This window comes from Leucopleurus acutus (assembly GCF_964270905.1).
Source record: "Leucopleurus acutus genome assembly, chromosome: 8".
NCBI lineage: Eukaryota > Metazoa > Chordata > Mammalia > Artiodactyla > Delphinidae > Leucopleurus > Leucopleurus acutus.
Window position 1 is genome coordinate 1,691,452 of NC_139151.1, and position 20,082 is coordinate 1,711,533.

A 20,082-nucleotide genomic window follows, 5' to 3' on the forward strand; every position below is an offset into this window, starting at 1 on the left:
TGAGCCAATGAATCACCCCAAATCTTAGCGACTTTTAGAGGTCATTTTAGTCATCCCCCTGCCTTCGGGCTGGATGGAGCTTAATGTAATCTCACGTTTGGGTGGGAGGGGGTGCGTTGGGGAGAAAAGAGTGGCCGTGTGTGGAAGGGAGGGGGTTGGTGGCGGTAGCGCGTGACCCCTTTGAAAAGATATCCGGCGAAGGACGTTCCCAGCTTCCCCAGGCTGCCGTTCCCGGGTTTCCCCATCACTGAATCAGCACCGTCCTCCCGGGACGCCTTTTTGCTGGATGGAAACCGGATGCTGGGTTCACTAGGTGGGCGGGGGCGCCGACCTCTCAGACCTGCAGGGTACCCGAGACTCCAGGGTCCCGTTAGCCGGCCCGGCAGCCACATTCCCTCCCCCAGAAACTTGCCAGGCAGCGGGAGCAGGGAGCAGAACCAAGCGGAGACGCGGTAGCGCCTTCTCCCCGGCAATGCGCATGATTCTGCGGCTCTGGGCTGGCCACACGTCAACGCACCTTGAATGGGCTCGCCCCCCTCGCCGTGACGGGCAGGCGTCCCAGCCAATCGGGCTCCGGGTTTGCGAGCCGAGCCCAATGGGCGGACTGCGGGGGCGGGCCTGGGGCGGTGCGGCCGGGCTTCTCCTCGGCGCTGGCTGCGCTCCGCTCGGGCTCTAGTGCAGGTGCCGCTGCGCCGGGCGGGAGGCTACGCGCCGAGCCGAGCGGAGCCGCGGAGGGATGGGGAGCGGGCCGCCCGGTCTGCAAGAGCCGCAGGAGCCGCGGGAGCACCGGCACGGGGCGTAGGCGGCGCGGGGCACTTTGCGATAGGATGAGGCTCCTGGCTGGCGCGCGGTAGTACTATGATTTGGTATGTGGCCACTTTGATAGCAAGTGTGATCAGCGCCCGAGGTCTTGCGGCTCAAGGTGAGTTGAAGTGCAGTGTCCCTCCCCTGCGCCTCCCGGCGCTCTCGGCCCCGTCCTCCTGCCGAGCCCGCGCCCTCCCGGCGGGCGCGCTCCGAGCACCGCGGGGAGGGCGGGGGCCGAGGCCGCGGCCGGCGGGAAGGGCCTGAGCCCGGGCTGCCGGCGCTCGGGAGAGGACGCCTCGGGCTTCGGTCCACTTCGCCACCCTTGGCCCCAGGGCTTCACAGCGGGTGCCGCGCCCGGTGCCCTTCTCGGGCGCAGCCGCCGCCCCGTGCGCTGGGGAGGCGGCGGCTTTCTGAATGAACTCTGCCGCCGGGGAGTTTGCGGGTCCTCGGGCGGCTGCGGCACGCTGGACCCCGCGCAGCGCCACCGCTCCGCAGGAGAGCCGCTGTGGGGCTTGGCTCCGGCTCGCGTCTTTCCGGACCACACGTCTTGGCAGCTGGAGGTCGGGTCCCCTCGCAGGGCGGGGCGCACGGAGCCCCGCGAGAGGAGAAGAGTTGGTTCTGCGCGGGGCTCCTCGCCGGCTGTGAGGAGCGGCTGCCTTCGGCTGGCCCTGCCCGCGCCCCGCTCCGCCGCACCTGAGACTGGCCGGGCAAAAGTTCCCCGGGAGCGCGCCGCAGCCGGGCACAGCTGGCCGGGGGCGAGGGCGGCGGAAGGGGGTCCCCACTGCCGCGTCTCCGGGCGGAGGGAGGTTTTCCTCTTTCCGTTTTTCCGGTCTGAGCTGGGAAGAGGCCAGAGGGAAGCCCGCGCGTTGGGTGATGCGCACGTGAGCGCGCGGGCTTGTGCTCTGGAGACGGCAGAGCCACCTGCCCACCTCTGTGTGACACCCTGGCTCTCGGCCCTTGTATGGAAGTAGGAGCGGAGGCTGAAAGTGCCGGGTCTCTGAGCTCACGGTGCTCAGCGCGCAGACACGACCCGGCTGCGGACAGGTTCCTAGGGCCGGGAGGGATGGCTTCCGGGGAGAACCGCCGGGAGTGGGCGGCCGCAGGAGGACCCGCAGCGGGATACTCCGCGTCCGGCCGCGCTCGCGCAGGAGGGTCCTCTCTTCACCGTGTCTGGGGCTGTGTAGGGGGAGGGGAAGTGATTTGGGAAAGTTTCTGGAATGGAATAGGTCTCCGTGCTGTTTGGGAGTGTGTGAATACAGAGGAGGGCGAAGGGAAGGGTGATTTTGTTAAATGGTGTGTGACCTGGATGGTTTTAAAACTCTCCCTTTGTCAGGTGGGGAAACTGAGGCCAGAGTGACCGCAGAAGCTTGTGGAGTGGGGTGTGAGGTCGTTCGAACTGCGCTTGAGAACCTGTCTCCAGCCTCAGCCTCACCCCCTCATTCCCTTGTAGTCTTCCGATGCCCGCAGCTTCCTCCCCTCCAGTTTTTGGTATGTTCCTGCTATGGGACTGTGGCTGAAAGCACAAAAGGATGTGCTGGGATCTTTGAATAAAAAAGAAACTCCAAAGGGAGGCTCTGAAATAGCCTCCAAGACTGAGACTTCAGGGGATGAGACTTCAGGGGAGGCGGATGGACTTTTTACAAGTTTAAGCACAGAATAAAGGAAAATGGGCTTTATTACAGCAGCACACAAGGTGGCTAGACAGAAGGAAGGACTTCCCAGCATTGAAGGTTGTTGGTTATGAAGCTTTTGCCTTCTGTCTGCGGTGGCTGGACATGAACCCCTGCCTGCCACCCCTGTGGGTCTTCGGGGTCTTTTTAGCCAAAGGGGCTCTGCGTGTGGTGGTGAAGGACCTAGGTCTAGTCACAGGACCTGCAGTCAAGTCTGGCTCGGCCACTTGCTGGCCTGTGACCTTGGACACGTTGCTTCGCTTCTCTGATTGTCACTTGCCTCATTGGGGGTTAACAGCCTGAGCTTGTAGGGTTTTTGTGAACATTAGCGTTCTTTAGTAAGTAAGAAAGTAAGTAAACGATGATGATGATGGTTTCATTGTCTGGGGCTTCCAGGCCCCCCTCTCAATTTCTTTCCCTTGAGCCATTCAGGGCATTGGGAGCTGGGAATGCCTTGGGGTAAAGTTCAGGTGCTGCCTCTGTCGGGAACCAAGTTTGGTTTCCCAGGTGGACCTCGCCCGGGGAGATGTGGAGGGCTGCTCGGAAATCCTTTGAAAGATCTGTAAAACTGGAGTTTTGTCAGTGGCCAGAGCCTTGTGGGAAGGATGCAGGGAGCCCAGGAGGCAAGCAGCTCGTCACGCACAGCCTCCGGGGGCAGGAGACAGGCCTGTGAGGCTGCTGCCTGCACACTGCCAGCATTCAGATGCTGCTGTGTGAGCTCAGCTGTTCTCCGACTGGCAGAGGTGACTTCCGGGAGATTCCTGAGGGGAGGGACTCTGCGGTGCCAGCCTTAGGGTTGGGCTGAGCAAGGGCTGCTCCAGCAGAGGGGCGAAAGGGAGGGATGAGTCACGTGTATCCGGGGGGCAGTGGAGAGCTTGGGGAGGGTGTGCAGAAGAGCCTGGAAGATGGCTATTGGAGTCTGCATCCCAGACGTTTGCTGAACAAGCCTGGGGGGAGGACCCGGGCCTTTACCGCCAAGGCTGCCTCCTCCTGTTGACTACAAATCCTGCATGACTAGTGTCCCCAAAGAAAGTGGGTTCTGACTCAGATCCTGCTGGTAGCTGGACCAGTGCCCTGTACTCTTGGCCTGGCCCTGACCCTCCTCCCTCCCTTTGGCAGCCAAGGTGGGAGGGAGGAAGTTTAGGCCTGGAGGCTGCTAGCAAGACCCACGGGCAGCCTCTCAGCTGAGCAGGACTTGGCTCGGGACGTGGCCAAGTGGCATGTGTGTGCGTCCCCAGCACACACGCTAGAGGCAGGGGTGTGTCTGGCAGGCTGCGCTCGGGAGAAGCCGAGCAGGGTGTGTGTGTGAAGAATCAGCTTTCAGCTGCTGGCCCCAAGATCGGCGTGTGCTGGACCTGGAGCTGCCGGGTCCCAGGGCTGGTGGTTTCAGGTTTGAGGCTCTGAGACAGAAAGCTGGGATCTGGTTACCTAAGGAGCAGATGCTGCCTGGCCAGGAGGTGCTGAACTCCAGCCTTGCTTTGGCTGCCCTCTGTCCTGGCTCCTGGCCCTGTGCTCTCCTCCCTCAGATCTCCCTTCCTCGGGCCTGGCTGCCACAGCCTTGCTGCGCTAAGGGTGTGAGGGCGGACCTGGGCGCGAGGGGGTGAGGCCCGAGAGGGACGAACTCTCTCCTCTCTGAAAGGCTTCCTGCCCCCCTGCACGTCCCATGCCTCCTCAGGCTGGGCTCGGGTCTCGGGGAGCAGCTCTCTCCTGTCTGCGCCCGAGGATGGGTAAAGCAGCTTGTGTGAGAGTGGATCTGAATTGTGGAAAGAGCTGTCACTGGTGCAAGCTGCTGGAGGTGACTGCACACACGCGCGCGCGCGCGTGTGTGTGTGTGCGTGTGTGCACGCAGTGTGTGCAGCTGTGTGTTTGCATGTGCACGTGAATGCAGCAGACAGGCGACCCAGAGTCTCTAGGAACGAGGTGGGGCATCACTCCCATCTGAGTGTTGGTGGCCGTGGGTGGCAGTAAGGCTAGACTTGGAGCAGACGCCTGACTTCCCCTGCCCCCTGCTCCACACCTGAGTCTGGACAGCGCAGAAGCCCCCAAAGTTGGAGGCTCAGCCCAGGGGCTGGTCGAAGGATGCCTGAACTCCCCGAGAGAAAGCCTCAGTGGGGACACACACGGGCAGAGCCCCAGGGATGCAGAAGACGGGTCTGTCTTGTAAGGTGGGCTCTGGTCTCGGCTGCCCAGTAGCCCAGACTCTTGAGTGGAGAAGGGGCTGGGTCCCTGGGGAGCCAGGCGCAGAGGCAGCTTGTAGCCTGGCCCTGCCCATGGGGGAGAGCCCAGCCTGCCCGAGGCAGCTGACCTATTTCTCTTAGGCATCTTCCTGCTTTTCTGTTCTCTCTTGCGTGAATAAGCAGAAGACTGGTGAGCAGAGTCGGGGGCTCCATGAAGGTTTCGGAGAGCAGTTCCTCGTGGGCCAGACTGTGAGCGAGGGCTCAGCCAGCCTGCCTGTCCTCCTGGAAGGGAGGGGACTGGGTGCTGCTCTCTGCCCGACCCTCTACCCCGCCCCGCCCCCGAGCTCCCTCCTGGTCCAGGCCCGGCCGCCAGCTGTGGCAGTTAACTTGCACACACTATATGAAGGCAGCCGCTGTCCTGTTTTCTGGCTTCTGAGTAGGGAGTGCTGACGCTTCACTACGAGCAGACACGGGCTTCGATCCCCCCGCTTACTCGTGACCACCTGGCGCCTTACCCGAGGGCTCTCCCGGCTCACGGGCACTTGGACCAGGCCTGTACCCGCCCGGCAGGCGGGCAGGGTGGGTGTCGCTGGGTCTGTCCATGGAGGAGCCGCTGCAGGAGCAGAGCGGAGGTTGGATTGCTGACTGCTTCCTGCCAGTGGCTCCTGGGGAAAGGCTCTTGGAAATACAATCTAGCCCAGAGCAAATTAAGGCTGCTAATAGCGTCGTTGCTGCCTCTCGGGCTGCCTGGGCCAGGAGGGTCAGGGTGAAGAGGCGCCCATGGAGGAGGGGGCCTGCAGATCCTACCCCTCCCCCAGGGCCTCGAGAGAAAATGGAAAGGTTCCCAGCCAGGGCCAGGCTGGGCTCAACCGACCTTTGACTTGGGCCCTGAGAGTTTGATGGGGAGTGGGGGCCGAAGGGCCTGAGGTCAGCACTGGGGAGACCGCAGAAGGAGGATCTGCCCAGGCGTGGGTGGAGGTCCTGGCCGGAGGCAGGCTGTCCTGGTGCCCTCCGGCCCACCTGCCTCCTGGGAAGGACAACCAGGGTGCGGCCTGACGTGGACACGGCCGTTCCTCCGCATCACACTTGGCTTTGGGTGGTATGTCTGTCCTCAGCTTTCCTCGTGCAAGCCTCTGGCTCTCCACCCCCCGGGTAGGGGGTGGGTGCTGTTCCGGGGGAGCCCGATCACAAGCTCCCTGGAATCTCCTGGAACCCCCTGGCGTGTCAGGGAGGAGGGACTGGGGGACTGTTGGGGGCTGTGCCTTTTTTGGACTCAGCAGGGATTATTTTTAGGCTGGCAGATGGAGGTGGTGGCTGGCGCTGGTATTATTAGACAACAGGCCTGTGGTTTGGGAGCCTGGTGCCCGAGGGGGAGGGGGACGGGGTTGGGGGGTGGGGTGGGCGGGGGAGGGGAGGCTCCCTGAGGACTTGTACTCACAGAGGAGGAGGCTGGCGCCGCCGCCACACCCAGCCCGAGCTCCCGGGTCCCAGGTGGAGGGGGCTCAGTCCAGTGCCAGCAGCTGTCTTCTGACCCAGGCGCACCCCGCCGTCCTGCTTGGGTCCAGGGCTGCAGAGCTCTGGCTGTGAGAACCTGTCCAGAGTGTGCGGTGTGGAGGGGCTGGCCTGACTCAGCAGAGGGGAGGGGGCTGCTTCTTGGGTCGGCGTGGGAGGGGCCTTCGTCCTTGGTCCCTGGGCCTGTGGCCCGGCCAAGGGGAGACACGGCAGCTGGAACCTGCTCCGACCTGCTGCCCGGCGGGCGGCTGAGCCAGCCCGGGGGCCCTCAGCCTGCTCACCTGTGAAATGGAGATGGTAGTACGCCTGTCAGCCAGCGCTGCGACCCAGCACGGGCCTGGTGTGTAGGAGCGGCCTAGAGGAAGCCGGGTTTGCCTGGTGGCCGGCTTTCCCGCCGTCAGACCTTCCGGTCCTGGCATCTCTCCTCCCCCAGCCCCGCCTGTGGAAGAGCCCCAGCTTGGGGGGTGGGGGCGTCAGGCCCTGGATGCCCCGTGGTCCTGTGCTCATGGGGGATCCAGTGGCAGCCCTGGACCCGGCTACCCGCCGGGCACCACCTGGCCCAGAGAGCAGGAGGTTTGTCCCCAGTGGGCTTTCGGAAAGGTCAGCCAGACCGCAGGGGCACCACGTCCTCCTTTGCCCTCTCTGCCCACCAGGGTGTGTCCCCAAGATGCAAATTTGCTCAGCTCCTCCGGGTACAGCTGTGTCCTGCCTTCTCTGAAAGGGGTGTGTGGCATCTAGGACACCTCCCACCCCTGCGGTGCTCACCCTGAGACGCCAGCATCCCTTTGAGGCTCGTGGCCTTGTCCCTCCGCTGCTGCAGGCTTCTGTGCTGGGGAGGGGTCTGGGGCCTCCCCCCGCTGCAGCCCTCCCACTCAGGTCACCACCCATCCCTGTCTTCCCCTGCCCCCTCCTTCCTGCTCCCTTCTGAGCCAGCCACCGTGAGCAGCCTGCTGCTCCTGGACTAACGGCCTCCCTTCTGCCCCCTCCTGGCTCTGGGTCCTCTGAAGGCCTGTGTCTCTGTGTCCCAGGCTGAGTCCTGTGTGCCTCTGAGATCTCTCTGTTTGTCTCTCTCTGTCTCTGTCTGTTCGCACCCTACCATCTGTCTCCATTCTTGCCCCTGGACTCTCTTTCACTCTTCGACTTGGGTCGTGTCCTCCTAGGGTTGAGGTCATCTCTCTCCTCCGTCAAGCCCCTCTTCGGTCTCTGCTGCCAGCAGTGTTTACTTTTTTTTTGCAGTGAGCTTTTCTGGAGAAAGTGTTTTATTAGACATGCTTGGCTCAGAAAGGCTCAGGCTGAGGGGGAAGTGCTCGTGGGTGATGGAGTGAGAGCACACGCTGTGTGTGTGTGTATGTGTGTGTGGGTGTGTGTGTGGGTGTGGGTGTGTGTTGAGGAGATGAGGGAAGCTGATAAATATTTTAGGACTCAGAAAGCCAGGAGGGCTGGTCTGAGCGTGGGAGCTGGGGCAGGGCCTCCCCCCACCACGCCCCGCCCCGGCCTTCTTCCTGGGAAGCGGGTCTCTTTTGGCTTTGCTCCCGTCTCTGGACTGCTGGCCTCACCGTGTCCTCTCCCAGCTGCCGGCCGCTGGTGGAAGGGTCCTCGGGAAGAACCGTGGAGGCGGGGCTGAGGCCCGAGTGGGCCTTGGTGGGGTGGGTGCGTAGCCCTGAGTCCAGGCTGGCGGGGGCCGGTGTGGAAGAGGCTGCCTCGCTGCTGTGCGGTGAGAATGAGGCAGCCCAGGTGCAGACCCTCCCCCCGCCAGAGCCTCCAGAGCCTTCGCTGTGAGAGGGGGGCAAGCGACCCTGCCCCCTGCCCCAGGCGCTGGGGCCAGAGCCTGGGAAGGAGCCCCTTCTGTGGAGGCCTCTGCCCCCCAGGTGACGGCCCCCGGGAGGAGCCCCCTCCTCTTACCCTGGTTCCTGTATTGCCTCTCTTCTCCTCCAAAGCCTACACACTCACACGTGCATGCACACGCGCGCACACGCGCGCACACGCGCTGCTTTCCCTGCTTGCTCAGGTGGCCTGCTCCTTGCCCATCCCTGCAGGGTCCAGGAGCAGCCTCTGTGCCCGGGTGCTGCGCGGGCTCTGTCCCCACCTGGGGGTGCCTGCTGCGCTTTCCCTGAGGGGCTGGAATTCAAACTTAGCCTAAAGCAGGGCTGGGAGGGTTGGAAAACCGGCTGGGGCCTCAGGCAGGTGAGGGCAACAGTCTGCTCTGCTCCAAAAATACTCTGTGATCTTAGCTCTTTCTCTAGAAAACAGTGATGTCACCGGTAGCCAATCAGCTTCTGGAAGGGTTGCCTCCTCCTTCTTCCGCAATTTGCAGGAGGAGAGGGAGCTGGAGCGGGAGGGAGAAAAGGAGAGACAGACAGAGACACAGACCCAGAGAGGTGGAGGCAGAGCTCACCACGGAGACCGGGCAGTGGAAAAGCAAAACCCCTTCCCCGGCACAGGCGAACGGAACCCCACACGTTCCCCCAACACACACACGCGCTGATAGAGACATATAAACGGGGAGGTGGGGAGAGACAGGCAGGTAGACAGAATCACCCATGCAGCGGGGAGCTAGAGAGAAATGACAGAGACACAGCGAGACAGACGTTGGAGGAGGATCCGGAGCCGAACAGAGAGTCAGAAAGACACAGAGACACGAAGGAGAGACGGACGAGAGGTGCGGGGCCGGAGCCCCCAGGGGTGGAAGGGGTGGTCAGAATCAGGCCCAGAGGCACGCGGAGGACGGGGGCTGCTCTCCTGGGCGTCCCGGGCTGGGAGCCTCCGCGGAGCAGCCGCTGTCCCTGGTGCTGCCTGGAGGGGTCCAGCCGGGACTGGAGGGGAGGGGCGGGGTGGAAGGGCTGGGGTCTGGGGGGTAGTGTGGGTACTGGAGGGAAGGCAGCGGGAGGGGCCTCTTTCACTTTGGAAGGGAGCTGGACAAGGTGCCTTTGGGCTGGAGGTGGGGTTGCAGGCCTCGGGGCGGAGCCTGGCTTAACCGCTTCTCTCTGCGGCTGGGCTGGGGGTGGGGCCGCTGGGGAGCCTCTCCCGCCTCATCTTCCGTCCCTTCCAGTCCCTTTCGGGAGGGTGGCCGAGCCCTATCCAGCCGTGCGCCTCGTCCTCGGCCGGAGGTGGGGATGTTCCCCTTAGCTGGCTGAGGTTAGCAGCCCCAGGGTCCCCCTCCTGCGTCCCTAGTCTCCTGCGGTATTAATGGTGATGTCTGGGGCTTCGCAGCCTGATAGGCTTGGGGCGTGGAAACTGGCGGGCTGGAGGCCCCTCCCGCTCCCTCTCCAGCCCCTCCCGCTCCCTCCTCTGCGGCACGCGCGGCGGACCGAGGGAGGAGGGGCAGAAAGGCCAGCTCCGGCCCCCGGGGTTTTCCGTCTGCTGATGCCACGAGCAGCCTCTGCGCAGCCTGTTAGGGATTCCCCGCTCCTGCATGGAGCACTCTTGTTTCGCGCTGTGAACATCAGGCTGAGCTGGGGGCGGGGCGTGGGAGGACGGCTGCCTCTGCAGCCCCTGCCAGGCTCCATTGGGAATTATCCTGGTGCAGGAAGACGTCCCATGTTCACCCGCTGCAGCGCCCGGGCCACGGTGTCCACAGAGGGGCCGAGGCCCCTCCACCTTCTCAGTGGCCACGCTCCTCAGAGCTGGCGCGGTTGTCATGGGGGAGGGCGCGGTCGGGCTCCGCTCTTTGGGGTTGGCAGGGCAGGGGTGGCCTCTGGGGGGGCCGGGCAGGATCTCCTTTCACCTCCTTCCCTGTGTCCCCGTGTGGCTGTCCCGATAGGTGCCCACGGCCTGCGAGAGGAGCCCGAGTTCGTGACCGCGAGGGCCGGCGAGAGCGTGGTCCTGCGATGCGACGTGGTCCACCCGGTGACGGGGCAGCCCCCGCCCTATGTCGTCGAGTGGTTCAAGTTCGGGGTGCCCATCCCCATCTTCATCAAGTTTGGCTACTACCCGCCCCATGTGGACCCTGAGTATGCAGGTAAGGCCTTCCCGCCTGGCTCCAGGGCCCCCGCACCGTCCCTCCTGCCTGTGTCTCGTGGCCTCTTGTCTTTTCCGACGGGCCTCTTATCTCTGTTTTCCAGTCGCTGTCTCTGTCCTCCCATCCTTTGCACTCTGGTAGGTTTTAATTAAGTGGCGTGAGGAGAGGGACATGGAGGTGGGGCAGACACAGAGCTTCCTGCACAGCCCCGCTGGGCCGCAGGGGCCAAGGCCAGAGGAGGAGAAGGGAGCCCAGGAGCCTGATGTGTGGGAGAGGAGGCCGGCGGGAGGGCGGCTGGCTCGGCAGGAGCAGCTGCGTCAGAGCCATGGCGGCCGCGGGGTTTGCTCTGTCTGGCTTTGCCCACTCCCTCCCTCTGGCTCTGAAGTTGGGGCCTCATCCAGTCCTGAGTGTGGGGAAGTGTCTGGGCGCCTGCTGCACTTGGTGCCTCGTCCTCCGGCCTCCCTTCTCCCTCCTCCTGGCCCCAGTGCTGTCTTGCTCTGCAATTACTCCTGCCAGTGGTGGCCTCACTGAGTCACTGTCAGGGCCTGCCTGCCAGGGAGGAGGGCGTGGGGCGGTGTGAGTGAGGGGCGTGTGTGCCTGTGCGAGGGTTGCACGTGGGCTTGTGTGTGTGCATGCATGTCTGAGTGTGTGTACGCATGCACGTGTGTTGGGGTCTAAAGGAAGAGAGGAAACTGGTGGGACACAGCTTTTATCTTTACCTCTGATTTCTGAGGTCTGCATTGCATTTTTCTCAGCTTCTATTTTTCTCTCTCCCTCTTCCTCCTCCTGTGTCTGTGTCTGTTCGGCCCTGGTTGGTTTTGACTGTCTGGTTTGTAGGCAGATTGCCACTACCGAGGAGACAAGGAGGAAAGCACAGGAGGTCGTGACACTGGGGCGAGGAGTGGGCCTGAGTGGAGAGTGAGCGTAGGGGGGACCCCGAGGGCTGCTCTGGGGAAGGGAACGGAGTTAGGGAGGGCGGCTCGGGTCTTTGCTTGCCTGCCAGCCACTCCTCATTCTTGGGCTACAGGCCCTGCGGCCACGCTCGGAACCTGGGCTCTGGCTGGATGAACGCTCTGCTCTCTGGCCTCCGCGACAGGACTAGGAGGGGACGCCGGCACCCTGTCCCCAGCGGCCTCTTCTCTGCCCACCACAGGAGTGCTGGGCAGACAGGGTGCTGGGCGTGGCAGCCACGGGGACCTGCTGGGGCGGGGTCCCTCTCCTCTTCTTCTGGGCTCTCTGGCCCCCTTCCCGCCAGCTCTGTATCCCTTCTGCCTTTCCTTGGCTCCAAGAGAATGGGAAGTTGCAGGGAACTGAGGCGTTCTCGGTGCAGCTGGCGGGCAGCGAGGCTGGGGCTCTCGGGGCCGCCCTGCTCTGGGCCTGCCCGGCGGCGGGCTGGGGTCACAAGGGTGCTCTGCGTGCCCCTGACCCACTTTGTCCCCTCTCCACAGGCCGCGCGAGCCTCCACGACAAGGCATCCCTGCGGCTGGAGCAGGTGCGCGCCGAGGACCAGGGCTGGTACGAGTGCAAGGTGCTCCTGCTGGACCAGCAGTACGACACCTTCCACAACGGCAGCTGGGTGCACCTCACCATCCACGGTGCGTGCGTGCGCGTGCGTGGGCCTGTGCGTGCGCGTGCCTGTGTGCAGGCATGAGAGTGTGCGTGCGTGCGAGTGAGCGGGCAGACGTGCGTGGTGCGTGCTTGCGTGACTGTGCACGCAGGCGTGTGAGCGTGCGTGCGTGCGTGTGCGCCTCCTTCCGGCGCTCCCGGGCTGGGGGCCTCAGGCCCCCTCGCTCGTCCTGGAGCCCCTGGGGGCCATGGGCACAGAGGCCTGGCAGCTCCCGGCACCAGGGCGTTTGCCGCGGGCGGGGTCGTCAGAGCCCAGCGCAGGGAGGTGGAAACCGGCACCCGAAACTGGTAGGGTTAAGGATCTGCGGGGCGGACTTGGGAGCAGCCGCAGGAAGGCTCTCTCCGGGCACCTCCCCGTTACAGCCTCTTCCTTTAGACCGTTCACCTCAGTAACCGTTGGGCGCCAGTCTCCACGCTGGGTGACCCGCAGCAGCAGAGCGCACCCAGGGCCGGCGGGGATCCTGCTGGTCCCGGTCCAGAGGGTACCTTCTGATGCCCGCGGGTACTTACTGCCCTCGTGTTGTGCCGTGCTTCCCAGGGGCCGGGGTTTCCCTGGACCGAGGGTCCCCTGTGCCCTTGGGAGCCCTCGCTTGGGAGGGGACATTCCGGAGGAGCCAGGGGGCGCCGGAACCGGCAGAAAGTGGAAGAAGTGGTCCCCATGGTGGAGGGGAGCAGGGTTTTTGCTTTGATTTTTTTTTTTTTTTTTTTTTGGTGGTACGTGGGCCTCTCACTGTTGTGGCCTCTCCCGTTGCGGAGCACAGGCTCCGGACACACAGGTTCAGCGGCCACGGCTCACGGGCCCAGCCGCTCTGTGGCATGTGGGATCCTCCCGGACCGGGGCACGAACCTGTGTCCCCTGCATCGGCAGGCGGACGCTCAACCACTGCGCCACCAGGAAAGCCCTTTGATTTGTTTTTCTGACCATACAGTTACTCTTGCTTCAGTTTATGAGCCGACGTGTTCAGCCACCGCGTGTTGCAGACGCTGCACTGGTTATTGAGGTGTCAACAGGTGTGCTTTGGACACGCCCCCCACTGCTTGCGTCTTTCTGGGTGTGATGTCTGTGACCCTGGGTGCCACGGTCTGGAGAGAGCAATGGGCGCTTGCCTGGGTTGCAAGTTTCTCTGAGCCTCGAGGGTCCCTGCCTTGTGGGGTCGGGTCAGGCTGTGCTCCTTCCGCCTTGAAAACCCATCCAGGGCCCTGGAAGAACAGAGTATTTTAGCCAGAGCACTGGTCTCTGGAAAGCGAACTTAGGGACGGTGGCCCTGGGTCAGTGGTCCAGGCTGCCTGAGCCCCTGGATGCAGGCGCACCTGCTGGTCAGTCCCCAGAGACCGATTGGAGGCTTATTTTGAATCTTGGTTGGGCTGTCCCCACCACCCGCGAGTTTTTGAGTCATCCCTTTTCGATGCCAGCTGTTGTGTGTGCCCAGAATGAAAACGGCTTAATATTAGCCCAAGCAGAACATAATTAGGAAGGTAAACCTGCTGCTGACAGCGTCACTGATGAGCACCGAGCCAAGAGCCCCACGCTGCTTGCTTGCTTCTGCCCTTTCCCGAGGCGGGCTGACGCCTCCTGCAGCCTCACCTCCTCCCCTCACATCACTGCTGGGTCCGGTCCAGCAAGCAGAGAAGCAGGCATGCGCAGACACTGCGAGCCGGGACGCAGAGCTTCCTCCTGTTAGAGTCGTGTGTCCTGTTAGAGCTCGGGCTCCGTCTGCACCAGGGGAAGTTCGTGGCTGGGAATTCCTCATTGCTTGGGTGGACCGGCATGGAACGCGGCCCGATGAGACTCAGCTTATTTCACGGATCCACCGCGTTAGCTGTCTGATCCCTGGCACCCGTATCATTTCTCTGAGCTTCCCTTTTGTGTTTCCAAGAACAAAGCCTGTTTGTAGGGCTGTTGTGAAGGTTAAGGGAAACGCTGTGGGTGAAGACGTCTGGCACCGCGCCTGGAAGGTTGGCTGCGCAGGGTCATCGTGTGCAGAATGCTGGTTATCCTCCTCCTTAGGGGAGAAAAAGATGAAGTCGGGTAGCATAGGAGGCGCCTCAGGTTGGGAGAGGTGGCCTGTGGTGGTCGGAGAGCCCTTGGGAATACACCCACAATCACCCATTCAACACACATTTCTGAACATCCACTTGGCCGGCTGTGGGGAAACGCAGTGGGTGTGACCCAGACCCAGCTCTGAAGGACACGTCACGAGGCAGTCAGGTCCAGAGAGGATTGCAGTATGGGCTTTGGGAGCGTGAGGGATGGAGGGCTTCTCTGAGGCAGTGAGCCCTGGGCAGAGACCCTTCGGGGAGGAGGAGTCTGCCAGGTGCGGGGGCAGGAGGCGGGAAGGGTGTTCCAGGGCAGAGGGAACAGCATGCCTGGAGGCCCAGAGGAAGGAGAGCCAGCGCACTTAGGCAACCTGGCAGGTTGTTCGTCCGGAAGGGTCAGCCTTTAGCACTGGGGCTCATCATCGGATGCTTCCCCTCACCAGGGGCCTCCCTCTCCAAGGGTGGACACCACAGGCACCTCCCAACGTGAGCGATCTCACCCTTTCTTCCTTCTGCATTCTGAGGTTCCTTCCTGTGTAAATACTTCCGTTATCGAAGGAAAGAGTTTGGAGCACCAACATTCCGTTGCTTCCAAACTAGAATATTTAATGTCAGGCATTTCTGACTGGGATCACCTTTGGAAAGTGAAAAATTAGAATCACAGATTGTCTTATTCTCCTTCTGTGTTTTCTCGAAGACCAGTTGGGAGGAAACAAGCCCAGTTGTTTCTTTATTGCATATAAAATACCTGGAAAGCCAGAGTGAAACCTTGCTTTATGTCGATGAATTGCTTGGAGGAGAGGCCAGCCTATTTCTAACGTGCACGGTTAATTATAGGGCATTTGTGAAGAAGAATTAAGCCTAGAAGTGCAGCTGGTAAGCTCACACCTGATCCAGTAAATAATCCGGAAAACTCGAAATTGTTCCAAGTGCTTTCCTGATTAGCACCTACATAGTAAAGTAATTATGTAATTAGTAATTAATTTGTCACTTCAGGATGTAATTTATCATATTATCTTTTCTTTAAGTGTGACGCAGAGGTAACAGAGGCCACGGCTGTGTGAGCTGGAGTTCAAGGGCAGGCGTGGCGGGAGGGCTCTGCTGGGGTGAGCGCGCGGCCAGGCCAGGAGGGGCCTGGGGTTCGGATGCCAGGTTCCCTCTGCAAGGACTTGGAATGAGTTTTACCATCACTTTTGGTGTATTAGACGTTGGGTGAGGATGGACTTTCTCAAGGATGTGTCGTGAGTGATGAAGCCTGCTTTCTGGTCACCCAGTCCTCACTCCGGTGCCCCCTGTGCGGCCACGCTCAGCGGAGGGGTGGGGAGATCGTCGAAGAAAGCCGTCTCGCCATGGTCTTGTCTTCAGTTTTGCGTTTGCATTTGTGTTGCTCTGCTGTGTGTGTGTGTGTGTGCGCGCGCATGTGTGCAGGTGTGTGGCTCCTTCACTGCATTCATCCGTCTGTTCAACCAATGTTTGTCGAGACTCTACTGCGTGCCAGGAACTGCGCTAAAAGCTGGGCACGTAGTGGGATTCTTGGAAATCTCTGCTCTCAGGAGACTTGGTCGTAAGTGCTTTAAACAGTCTGAGGAGGCAGGAATGCAGCAGGTGCCTTCCTAGGCCGGCTGACCAGGTGAGGCAGAGGTGGCATTTTAGCAAAGGCAAGCAGGCGCCGAAAGGGTGAGATGTGGGTCCAGCCCAGGAGGGGGGTGGCCGACGCAGAGCCCCCAGGAACGGAAGTCCTTGGCACTTGTAGGAAGACGGGAAGGCTGTTGTGTCGGAGCAGAGTTGAGGGGTGTGCAACGGGAGGTGAGGCTGGTGGCAGGTGGTGGGTGGCCGCGACCCCCGGCGTGTCCTGAGCCTGGGGCAGGGCAGCCTCCGAGGAGACCCCCCTCACAGCTTCTCGTCGGGGCCTCAGGAGCCCTGGGCGGCCGACAGCGATGACAGTGACGACAGAATGACAACCATTTCACATGTGTACGTCTTACCAGCTCCTTTCACGGACTTTACCTCGCTAATTCCTGCCACTGGTCTTGAGGGTGGGGTTTAGGTAGAGCCCAGAGCGGCTGAGCCCAGGGTTACAGAGTGAGTGGCAGCTGGATTTGAACTTGGAGCCTTGAGCCCGGTGCTGTGGACCCTAGGCTGGTGTCAGCAGTGCCCCCCACTCCAGAAGACCCCGCATGATCGTCCAGGGAGTTGGGGTTGATCGGGTGGCTTCTATAGGCAGCTCGGACAGGTGAGACAGAGTGTGTTATTCGTACCGGATGGGATTTTAGTCAGAACTCCGAGGCAGGTGCTGGGGGACAGTCTGGCACAGTCTTAGAGAATTCAGGAGCGAGTAGCCCGTGGACCGGGCCGTCTGCCTGGTGGGGGATCGTCGCTGCAGAGCCTGGGCGAGCCTTTGTCACCTGGCTTGAGATCCGTGCTAGGCCTGACAGGGCTCAGACGGCAAATGTCCCAGAACCGTGGGCCTGGTTGGGCTGGGGTTAGAAGGAGGGGTGTCTGGACGATCGTGGGGTGACGGGTGCCTCATTTATTGCCGCATCCCTGGTGCTGAGCATGGGGGGCCTCCCTGTGGGTGCTGGACAAACAGTCCTTTATTGGGAGTTAGGTGTATGCAATGGGGAAAGTTTAGACTTGGGATCCAGCCATACTGACTCTGAGTTCCAGGTCCCCCCGCACAAGGCAGGGCCTGCCACCTGTGTCACCTCTGACCTCCTGGAGGGCGCCGGCCTCGTGGGGTGGCCCAGCGCAGGGCCCTCGCTGTGTGCAGGGCCGCTGGCTGACCCCACCCCGCGCCTTGGGTCTCTTGCAGCTCCTCCCACCTTTACAGAAACCCCCCCCCAGTACATCGAGGCCAAGGAGGGCAGCAGCATCACCATGACCTGCACAGCTTTTGGGAACCCTAAGCCCATCGTTACCTGGCTGAAGGAGGGGATGCTGCTAGGTGCCAGCGGCAAGTACCAGGTGAGTGTGGGTCTGCCGCGGCTGCTGCACCCACTTCTCCTTGCCCTGCGCCTCCGTCCCCGTGACAGTTCACACTTGCAGAGGCGCAGGTGGGGCTGGAGGCGGCAGGCGGAGCGGCTGGCACCCGTGTCCTCGGAGGGAGAAGCCTGCTTCCGTGTCCCCAGGTGCATGGGCCCCAGGCCACTTCCACCTGGGATGGGGTTGGCGGGCCCAGGGCTGGGAGCTGAGCCCGACTCTCCTCGGCCACAGGTGAGTGACGGCAGCCTGACGGTGACTTCGGTCAGTCGGGAGGACAGAGGTGCCTACACCTGTCGCGCGTACAGCATCCAGGGGGAGGCCATCCACACCACCCACCTGCTCGTCCAAGGTGAGAGCGATCTGGCCTCTATGCCCTGGGCCTCTGGCAGGGAGTTTCGGCCCCACTGAGCTTGGGGGGTTCTTTCCAGGGCGTGGGTGGCTCAGCTGGGGGTGGTGGGAGCTCCTCTCCATATCGTGGGGCTCCTTGGTGGCCTGCGGCGGTCCTCCCGTGAGGTGGCGGGAGGCACCATGCCGAGTGGGTTTCTGCTTTCTCTGAATGTCTGGAGGGCATCCCGCTGGGCCTCCTCCTTCCCCGGGGGAGGAGCCCTCTCTCAGGCCTCCACCCTCTGATGATGGCATCAGTAAATAAAGATAGGAATTCCGTCCAACCCCAGAGGGTTAAATAACACGGAGGGCATTTGGTGGGGCTGGCGTCTGTGGGGTCAGCACCTGAGATGCCGGTCTGCCTTGCCTGGGACCTCGAAGCCCCCAGAGGGGGCAGCCTCCGTCCTGCTCGAGGGGTCGGGTGGCGGCTGTGCGCTGCTTCTGCGACTCGGGCCTGTCTGGAAGGCTCGCACTGCCGGGGCTGCTGGAGCTCCACCCCTCTCCTCCCCTGCCCCAACCCGCCCGCCACCCTTATCTGGTCAGCCGGAAGCCTCTTACTCCTCCAGAGGCTAGGCGGTTCCTTTCTCCTTGCTGCATATGTGCTGCCCTGGGCTCCACTGCAGAGAAGGAGGGGCAGGGAGGGCCGTGTGCGTGTGTGTATGTGAGTGTGCACGTGTGCGGGCGCGCGTGTGTGCGTGCCTGTGTAGGGGTTAACTGGCTGTTCGGAAGCCAGGTTAACAGCGGGGCTGTGCGTGGGGCGGGTGTCTACAGCAGGCTGGGAGCATACGGCCACACCTCTGGACCCCTTGCATCCCTGGGACTTGCAGGGAGAGGAAGAACCTGAGCACAGGCAGCAGCTGGATGCGTCTCCATGACAACTGCTTGGCTGCGCTGCCAGCTCCTGGACCAGTGCCTTCCCCGCTGTCCCTCCCAGGGCTTGGGGTGCCCCTTCCTGAGGGTCGGAGCCTCCTGGAAGCCCAGCGCTGTGGTCCCCCCCCAACCCCTCCGCCGGGAGAAGTCATGCTTGTTCCTGTCCCCCCAGGACCTCCCTTCATCGTCTCCCCTCCTGAGAACATCACTGTCAACATATCCCAGGATGCTCTGCTCACCTGCCGGGCAGAGGCCTATCCCGGCAACCTTACCTACACCTGGTACTGGCAGGACGAGAATGTCTACTTCCAGAAGTGAGTGCCTGCCCTTCCCTTGGGGCCCAGCCAGGCCCCCTCGGGGTGAAGCTTCCGAGCAGGGGCTGCCCTTGGGCTCTGGGAGCTGGCAGGGGTTGGGGGCATCCGGTCCATGTGTCCCTCATGCTGAGGCCAGTGTGTGTGCAGACGGCGCCTGTCCCCCTCCTCAGCCGTGCGGAGGACTCGCTGGCATGTCGTCCCAGTGTTGAATGGAAGACGCCTGCCCCCCGCCCCCAGCACCCCCCGCCATTGTGTCCTGTGTTCTGTGTCCCTGCAGTGATCTGAAGCTGAGGGTGCGGATCCTGATCGACGGGACCCTGATTATCTTCCGGGTGAAGCCTGAGGACGCGGGGAAGTATACCTGCGTCCCCAGCAACAGCCTGGGACGCTCGCCCTCGGCCTCGGCGTACCTGACCGTGCAGTGTGAGTGGGGCAGGCTCAGGCCACGCTGGCCACATGGGGGGCTGGAGGGCTGCGTGGAGGCAGTGTGGGTGGAGGAGGGGCCGACGCGGGGACGGGACAGCGCGGGAGGAGGCCTGACCCGGGCTGGCCAGCGGAGGTGAATCGAGCCCCTGCCAGGCTCTTCTCCGGGCCGCATGGCCACCCATGTCCACTAATCCATTCCGTCAGCCTCGCCCCGGTTGGGCTCAGGGACAGGCAGGCCTTCTGGACGCCGTCCCCGTGCCGGCGCTGGCCAGCTCCTCTGTCCGCACCTTGAATGAGGTGTTTTTTTTCTTAGTATCTGAGGGCCATGTGGCTCAGACCCAGTGGGGCAGCTCTCCTGCTGCTCTCTGCTCCCCTGCTGGGTGGGCAAGGGGGACAGATCCTCTCTGGGGTGACTAATCCGCTTCCCCAGCAGCGGGCCCCTGGTGGCTTCCCTGCCGCGCCTTCCAGGGCTGCCCGAGACCCAGGGGAAGGGGCTGCTCTTGGGCCGGAACGACCGAGGGCTTTTGTGCAGCGTCATTCAGCTTGCTGGTCTCGAGTGGGGGAGAGGATGAGTGCCGAGGGCTAATCTCTTCCTCCTGATTGGAGGATGGCTCCGTCACTTTGACAATAAAGGCCCCTCTTGACGTGGTAGGTGACAGGCTATCCATCACACAAGGGCTCGTGTGCAAGAACCACTCCCTCCCACAACACGGAGGGGCGGGCGAGAGTATGACCATCTGGAGAGGCGTGGCCCAGAGGTGGCATCTGAGCTGAGGACATTAGAACAGCTGGTGACCCCGGGAGGCGGGCTGAGCGTGGGCCTGGCAGTGGGCCCCCCGAGTCCCGAGCTCACGCCCTCACGTGGTGATGCTGCTGGTGCGGGCAGAGGCCTCCTCTCCGCTGTCCACAGCCGAGGACGACTTTCAGCTGCTGTCTTATGCGTCCCGAGTTCTTAAGAGCTGTGAGGCCTAAGGAAAGCTGTGTGACTCAGAACCCCAGGCCTGTGCCACCCAGGAGAGAAAAAGCTCTTACAAGTTACTTACTGTGTGCCCAGGCTGTGAAGGTGCCAAGGGCGGGGCAGGCTCCTTGCGGAGCAGAACCTCTCTGCCTGTGTCACCCGGGCATGGAGGGGGCAGTGGCGGAGGCAGAGGGCCGGCAGGGGTGGTCTCCAAAGGACGATGATCCACCAGGACCAAGGCTTCCATCCTCCAGGCTGTGGCCGTGTCTGCTGAGGGAAGCGTTTCTCTGTCTCCCTCTGGCACCATCACCCACTCCCACTTGTCGTTTTTTACCTCTTTCCTGCCTTCAAAGAGAACCTGTTG

General features: G+C 62.6%; 1 protein-coding gene across 2 annotated transcripts in view; it reads left to right on the top strand.

The window, feature by feature from the left end:
• Window positions 1–858: 858 nt before the first annotated feature.
• IGSF9B (immunoglobulin superfamily member 9B) overlaps window positions 859–20,082 on the top strand; it is a gene marked incomplete at both ends in the record, with an annotated part of 41,663 nt that continues 22,439 nt past the window's right edge. For both annotated transcript variants that reach the window (XM_082843801.1, XM_082843802.1), the window contains 7 exons: window positions 859–922; window positions 9,924–10,121; window positions 11,570–11,716; window positions 16,597–16,748; window positions 16,998–17,115; window positions 18,193–18,334; window positions 18,612–18,757. In XM_082843801.1, coding sequence (XP_082699927.1) covers window positions 859–922; window positions 9,924–10,121; window positions 11,570–11,716; window positions 16,597–16,748; window positions 16,998–17,115; window positions 18,193–18,334; window positions 18,612–18,757 — 967 coding nt within the window. The remainder of the gene's footprint in view (window positions 923–9,923; window positions 10,122–11,569; window positions 11,717–16,596; window positions 16,749–16,997; window positions 17,116–18,192; window positions 18,335–18,611; window positions 18,758–20,082) is intronic.